This window comes from Rhincodon typus, chromosome 39, assembly GCF_021869965.1.
Source record: "Rhincodon typus isolate 14 chromosome 39, sRhiTyp1.1, whole genome shotgun sequence".
Classification (NCBI taxonomy): Eukaryota; Metazoa; Chordata; class Chondrichthyes; order Orectolobiformes; family Rhincodontidae; genus Rhincodon; species Rhincodon typus.
This window is the reverse complement of record NC_063370.1, coordinates 17,464,549-17,472,509: the sequence shown is the minus strand read 5'-3', so window position 1 is coordinate 17,472,509 and position 7,961 is coordinate 17,464,549. Positions and strand designations below refer to the sequence as shown.

Here is a 7,961-nt window from a genome sequence, read left to right as displayed (position 1 = left end):
GATTAGATTTTGATTCTCCAAATGTGCTATTACTTCCTTAATAACAGATTTCAGTATTTTTCCATTAATAGATTTTAGGTTAATTGGCTATTGTTGCCCACTTTTTGCCTCCATCCCCTATTGAATAGGACTGTCACATTGACAGTTTTCCAATCCTCCAGTACTTCTCTGGAATCCAAGGATTTTTGGAAATTTACAGCCAAAGCATTCACTATCCTATAGCTACTTGTTTTGAATCCTCGAATGCAAGCCATCAGGGCCAGACAATTTATCTGCCTTTATCTCCGTTAGTTTGCCTAATGCTAGTTCTGTTGTGTTGCTAATAGTACTTAATTAGTCCCCCCCTATTCGTTTCTATTAACGGAATGTTGATGACTTTTTACCAGTTAGAAAGTACTCTCAACTCTCGAATTAGGTTGAATGAAAATGACCTTCGAATTTCCCATATTAAACTACATCTGTCGCTGTTTTGCCCACTCACTTTATTTCAGTATCATTTGAAAACTCCTGCTCTGACATGTTTCGCTTACATCCAATCATGAGGGAGCGGATGTATGATTTCAATAAGCGTAGGAGAACCGTGGCCTTCCACAACTGCATCACTTCCTTAACCCCTTCATATTTAATCAATGACTTGAAAGAGCAGAGAACTTCCACCGAGGCCGAACGCCCTTATTTTCGCTCATATCTCTATTACAAGACCAGCTTACAAGATGTATATCTTATTGACTCTCATCAGCTTATTTCAATGTAAGTGTCTTTTTTCAGATAATATCATTTCTTAACAACCTTTGTTTGTCTTTTCTTTCATTTACTCGTTATTTCTTTCCATATTTCATTCTTACTTTCTTACCTCCTACACTTTACAGATCCACCCCAGTTCTGATTTGGTTCTCTCTCGTTTCTTTTCCCCCAGCCGTGAACGCACAGACCATCCGCCAGGTTCCAACCGCTGTCTCCAAATTACCCAAGGAGAGTGTGAAAATGAAATGTCTTTTCGATGGGAGCAGCAGTAACCCTACAATCTACTGGTACAGACAATACCCGGGGAAGGAGCCGCAGGCGATGTTTTATTCCACTGCAATCGATTACGTGAATCCAGAGGAAGCAGTGGACGGTTTCACTGCCCAGCGACCTACTGGCTTTGAGTTCAGCCTGAAATCCTCCAGCCTGTCGGTGAATCACTCGGCAGTGTATTACTGCGCCTGGCGTGTTCACAGTGACTCAGAGAGCTGGCGCCGCACAACAAAAACCCCAAGGGCTGCAGCTATTTTAGATAACGCTGCGCGGTACCTCCACCCACTTTGTTGAGTTCATGCAAAACAACATGGTCTTGATAATAACAGCCAGTTTACAATGAGCGTTAGTGATTAGATATATAATTGCACTGGGAAAATATGGATCGAAAATTTAAAGCGACTTTGCCAGAACTGAGAGCTTCTGACAACCAAAAAAAAGGAATATGTTCATTTTCCCGAGAATACAAAAAGCTTGCGATTCAGAGAAGGGTTTTATAGGCAGAGAGAAAATGTTTCCCCCGTTGAAAACACAGATTGAGGGAACCATAAATATAAATTCCCCCAAGAATGTAATGGACATGCGAGAGAAGCTTCAATGGTGGGATTGTGCGACTAGCTACCTCAGAGACAAAAATAGAAATGGCTAGAGAAACGCAGCAGATCTGGCAGCATCTGTGGAAAGAAAACAGATTTAACGTCTCGAGTCGAGTGACCCTTAGAATAGCTATCTCAGGGAGTGTCTTGAGGTGAGCGACGTTGTTGCAGTTTAGGAACAAAGTGGATAAACGGGTGATATAAAACAGATAGAAAAAATAGTTTTGGGATATGACTGGAACCCGACTGGAGCAAATCTTTTGGAAGCGTTCGGTGAGCAGAGGGCAATTGCGTCCAGGTCAAGGTTAATTGTGACTGAAACAAATAATGATAACACACGCAGACAAGATAAATAGAAATAGCAGGACGTGAAAAAGGAAAGCAATGGAAAACAAGGGTGTTTAAAAATGCAAAGATGAAAACAGTGAAGAAATTTAAATTCTGGGAGGAAGGTGGTTCTTCCTTCCTGGAGGTAGCAGCGGGCACTCCAGGACCATGAACTGCAACACCCGCGACAAAGATCGCCAGCGGGAAATTCTGCCCTTCTAGTCTGAAACCTTGTTTCTACTTCCGATATTGCTTCCAAAATGCTGAAACTGAAGTCAACATTCCCTTAACCCTTTATAACCTAGCATATGCACTATATGCCTTTGTAATCATCTTCTCGAAATTATTCGGCTGAATGTGTATTTCACTCACTGTTGGGCAAAAATATCCTCTTTGAGGTGCTACAGCCAGAATTGATGGCATTGTTCCACACAACCGTCTGTTCGCGACAAACGACAACATCTCCCAGTCGCGAACCACTTCAACTCCCCCTCCCACTCCCTGGCGACATGTCCATCCGGGCCTCCTCCAGTGTCGCAATGACGTCACCGGGAACTGGAGTAGAAGCACCTCATATTCTGCCTTGGAAGTCTACAACCAAATGGTCTCAATGTGGACTTTACTAGTTTCAAAATCTCCCCACTCCCGGCCTCATCCCATGACCAACTCTCCCTCTCATCCCCGCCTCCTTGACCTGACACAACCTGTCCGTCTACTTTCTGACCTATCCGCTCCTCCCACCTCACTGACCTGTCCCCACAATTGCCTACCTGCACTCGTCTATCATCATCCCACCTACCTTTCCCAGACCCACCCCCACCTTTCTATTTATTTCAGAGCTCCCTTCCCCCTCCCCCATTTCTAAAGAAGGGTCCCGACACGCAACATCAACTCTACTGCTTCTCTGATGCTGCCTGGCCTGCTGTGTTCCTCCAGCTCCACACTGTGTTGTCTCTGACTCCAGCATCTTACTATCTCTCAAGCAGAAGCTCCTCCATTTTGTATGTTATACTCTTGATAGAAAGGCTGAACTCGATTTGACCTGATGATTTCTTTCTGTGACCGTCCACCTTTTTCAGTGTTATGTAGATTTGGACAACTAAACGCCTTCGTTGTTTTTCGCCAGTTAGAAAGTGCCCTGATCTATCTGCCTTCGACGTATCTTTGTTCAAATTCGAACCCCCATTAAATTCACCATATTTTAGTAATCGGTTTAGGTACAGCTACCAACTTCTTACTCCCATTTCGCATCCAATAGTAGAGAGCGTTAAGGTGGGGTAGGGAGGTTTTAATCAGATAGGGAGGTGCTGGGCAGCCAGAGAGTGAGTTTTCCAGGCAACCAATCACAGAGAGGGAGGCACAGGGTTATTGGAGAGGTTGGTAGTGTCGAAAACCGCGTCACTTAAGAACATTAGAAATAAAAATAACTGCCTGTTGTTTCTGATTTCTACAGGGATTTGAAAACAGCTGATTATTCCTCACAAGTTTCTGTACTCCAGTTATCGTTCACTTTAAAATCTGAATCTACATTTCCTGCAAAGGGAGAGGAACTGCAGTGGAGCAAGGAGGAGCGCAGAAGCGGTTACATTATCGGTACAGCCAACAGTGCATGTTTAGCTCCGATGGTACAAATATAGTGGACCCGAAGGAAGAGGTGGACAGTTAGACCTCCGAACAACCGATCGGCAACCCGTTTAACCTGAAGTCTTCCAGGCTGAAGACAGAGCATTCGGCTGGAGTCTTCAAAATCACTCCGCGTAATTGACAAAAAAAAGCTCCAAAATGGCATACAAAAATTGTTCGAAGTTTTAGCTGGTTTTGTTGTTACAGAGATTAAGCGTTTATGACAATACGAAATGATTAAGGCTTAGAATAAGAGCGAGACAGTGAAACTGCAGATATATTGGGGAAAGTTCAAAGAAAACTGAACAAAAATAAACAAAACAGAGGGGCTACATAGTTCAGGAATGATTGCCAGTTGAGAAACAGAACTTTCTGCTCAGCGTCGTAACTTTGGGAAGCGAGAGGAAGACATTCAGCCCCGGTTGTGTTCCCTAGACAGGGGGGCAAAGAGGCCATTCAGTTCCCTCTGATTCTGTTAGATATCTGCTAGACACCGCTACATCCTCTAAAGTCACGTACACAGGAACAAGCTCGAAGCACCTCTTGCACCGTTGCAGAAGAGGGCAAACTTGATCACCTGAGGATCTGACAGATATTTTCAAATCAACCCGTTTAGAGATGCTGTTACACAACTTTGGAGTAGGTGGGGTTTGAACCCAGGCCTCCTGACTCAGAGGTAGGGAAGTTACCATTGCACCATAAAAGTCCTTCTGAGGCTGTTACACGGGAACTGGAGTCCGAGCCAGCTTCTGTGAGTCTACTACACAGGAATGTCAGGTGGGCTATTGTGACACTAATCTTGAACAGGATGTCATTTTATCCTTGTCCTTCCATTTAGTCCCAACATGACTCATGAGTCTTAACTCAATTTACCCACTATATTCATTAACAGTTGATATGCTCATTTGACAATAATATCCTAATCCCAGAACTGAAAGCCCCATCGGAAACATAACGTCACAAGACTGTCGAGGGGAGAGAGTTCTCGATTTCCATTAACCTTGGCCTGAGGATGCGATTTCTGACTTCATTCCTTCATTGAAGATAAGAGACATTTCACCGTGTCATGGGCACATGCACCTGAGGTATTACTTCCTTTCTCTACCATAGAAACATTAAAAAAACAGGATTAACCGTCGGCCATCGAGCCCTCAAACCTCTCCACTATTCAATGTGATCGCACCTGATCTCTTATGCCAATGCTATACTTCTGCTCTCTCGTCATATCCTTCGACGCCTTTAGTACAAAGAACAGTACAGCACAGGAACAGGCCATTCGGACTACCAAGACTGCAATTGACTCATGATGCATTTCTAAACTAAAAACCCTCCGCTTTAAGGGGTCGGTATTCTTCTTTTCCCTGCCTATTCATGTATCTGTCATGTATCTTAAACGTTGCTATTAAACGCCCAACCAGCTCCTCTCGTAGTGCATTCCAGGCACTTACCACTCTCTGTATTAAAAAAAAACCTGCCACTCACATCTTTAAACTTATCCTCTTTTTACCTTGAACCCACATCCCCTAGTAATTGACATAACCACCCTGGAAAAAAGACTCCAACTATCCTTTCTTTCCATGTTTCTCATAATTTTGTAAAATTTTATCCGGCCGCCCGTCATCTTTTGACTTTCAAATGAAAACAAACCAAGTTTGTCCAATCTCTCCTCACAGCTAATACCTTGGGAACCAGGTAACATCCTGGTAAAGCGTTTCTGACTCTCTCCAAAGCTTCCTCATCCTTCTGGTATTGTGAAGACCAGAACTGTGCAAAATATTCTAAATGTGGCCTAGCTCAACTTCTACACACCTGCAACATGACCTGCCAATTTCTATATTTTTTATTTATTTCGACCGATGAAGGCAAGTGTGCCATATGTCTTCTTGACCACCTCAGCAACCTGTGTTGCCACTTTCTGGGAATGGTGGATCTGTGTGCCTATATCTCCCTGTATGTTGATGCCACTAAGTGTTCTGACATTTGCTGTATATTTCTGTCCTAAATTAGATCTTCTAGACTGCATCACTGTGCAGTTGTCTGCATTAAACTCCATCTGCTGATTCTCCACCCAAGTCTCCATACTGTGTGTATCTTCCTATATCCTGTGGCAATCCTCCTCACCATCTGCAACTCCCCCAGTCTTTGTGTCATCCACAAACTTGTTAATTAGAACACCTACATTCTCCTTCAAATCATTTATTTGTACTACAAACAACAGGCGTTCCAGCACTGTTCCCCACGGAACACCACTGGTCACAGATCTCCAGTCAGAAAAACACCCTTCCACCACCACTCTCTGTCTTCTATGACTAAACCAGTTCTGTATCCATCTTACCAGTTCATTGCAGATCCCATCTTTTGTATCAGCATGCCAAGAGGGACGTTGTCAAAGACATTGCTAAAGCTCTGCCTTCACCAATTATCTTTATCAACGCTTAAAAAATATTAAGTTTGTGAGACACGACCTTCCCTGCACAAAGCCATGCTGCCCATTGCTAATAGATCTTATTTCTTCAAATGTGAACAAATACTAACCCCAATAATCTTCAAAAATAATTTCTCCACAACAGACGTAACGCTCACCAGTTTGTAAATTCCCAGATTATCCCTGTGGGCCTTTTTAAACAAAGGAACGCCGTTGGCTATTCCCCAGTCCACTGGGACCCACCCGTGAATAAAGACGATAGAAAGATTTCGTACAAGGCCTAGCAATTTCCTCAACTGCCTCCCTCGGCATTCCGGGATAGATCTCATCAGGTCCTGTGGACAAGAGATCTAGTCTTTTTTTCTTAAATGACTTCATCTCCACGGCCCTACACTGAAGAGACTTCACAGGTTCACCAGTCTCTGAGTGTAGAAATTATTCCTCATCTCAGTCTGAAATTGTCCATACTGTAACCTGAGATAGTGGCTCTTGTTCTAGATGCCCATATCCCCAAAACAGGGGGAGGACGTCATAGCATCCTTGCTGTTCAACCCTCCCAAAGGTTTATACATTTTACTGAGATTCTTTTTCATTCTTTCGAAGAACAGTGAATGCAGCATAGTTCACCCATTCTTTCCTCAGGGGACAAGCTTGCGATCCCATCATCGGAAATGCATTTTACATCATACACAATTCAATTAGTTCACCCGTCGATCTTCTGAATTCAAAGGAATGCAAGTCAGATTTGTCCAAACTCTCTACTCAAGGCAAAATACTGTGCATGCTGGAGAACCAAAATACTGTTAAAAGGCAGAAATTGTTGGGGAAGCTCAGCAAGTCTAGCAGCATTTGTGAAGAGAGAAATAGGGCTAATTTCGAGTCGAATGATTCTTCCTCCGAACATTTTGAAAAACTTTCTGAAGCAGGGTCATCGAACTGGAAACGTTAATCCTGTTTCTCGCTCCCCAGATGCTGCCAGACCTGTGAGTTTCTCCAGCACTTTTCTGTATTTATTTCGGCCGTACCGATACTATATCACCGGTAAATCACTACATCTACCTTCTCAATTCATCTCTGAAAGTCCCTGCCCTCTATTCCCAGCATTCTTTACGTGCAACCAATCAGAGAGGGAGAAATGTCGGCAAAAACTGCGCTTTATATTTTCGTCCAAGACAAGACTCTAGCTTCTCACATGATTCCAGTTCACAATCCTATTATTCTGAGGGAAAGGTCAAGCAAAAGATGCACCTATTACTGGGTCTGATGATCATGTTTCGCTGTAGAATAGTTGTTCAACTTTTCTGCTTTTTTTCTCTCTCTTTATTTACCACTTTCTTTCACTCTTCGTTCCCTGTCTCTTTCTTTTCTCGTTTACTCTTTCTTCTCTCCTCTGCCTCCAATGTTGCGTAAACTAACCGTCTCCGCTCCCTGACAGCAAGGTGCAGGGCTGGATGAACACAGCAGGCCAAGCAGCATCATAGGAGCAGAGAGGCTGACGTTTCGGGCCTAGACCCTTCATCAGAAAAGGGGGAGGGGAAGGGGGTTTTGAAATAAATAGGGAGAGAGTGGGAGGCGGATAGAAGAGGAATAGAGGAGAGGATAAGTGGAGAGGAAACAAACAGGTCGAAGAGGCGGGGATGGAGCCAGTAAAGGTGAGTGTAGGTAGGGAGTTAGGAAGGGGATACGTCAATCCAGGGAGGACGGACAGGTCGAGGGGGCGGGATGAGGTTGGTCGGTAGGAGATGGAGGTGCGGCTTGAGGTGGGAGGAGGGGATAGGTGGGAGGAAGAACAGGTTAGGGAGGCAGGGACAGTTGTCCTCGTTTTTCAAGGACCGTAACTTCCCCTCCTCGGTGGTCGAGAACGCCCTCAACCGTGTCTCCCACATCTCCCGCACCTCATCCCTCACACCCCGTCCACGCAATAAGAACCAAAAAAGAATCCCCCTCGTCCTCACGTACCACCCCACCAACCT

General features: G+C 44.2%; 1 gene segment (V, D, J or C); it reads left to right on the top strand.

Moving 5' to 3' along the window:
- Nucleotides 1–649: 649 nt before the first annotated feature.
- On the top strand, nt 650–1,311 carry LOC109914347. The segment is given in 2 exon segments: nt 650–750; nt 917–1,311. Coding segments are annotated over 2 exon segments (432 nt in total).
- Nucleotides 1,312–7,961: the final 6,650 nt, after the last annotated feature.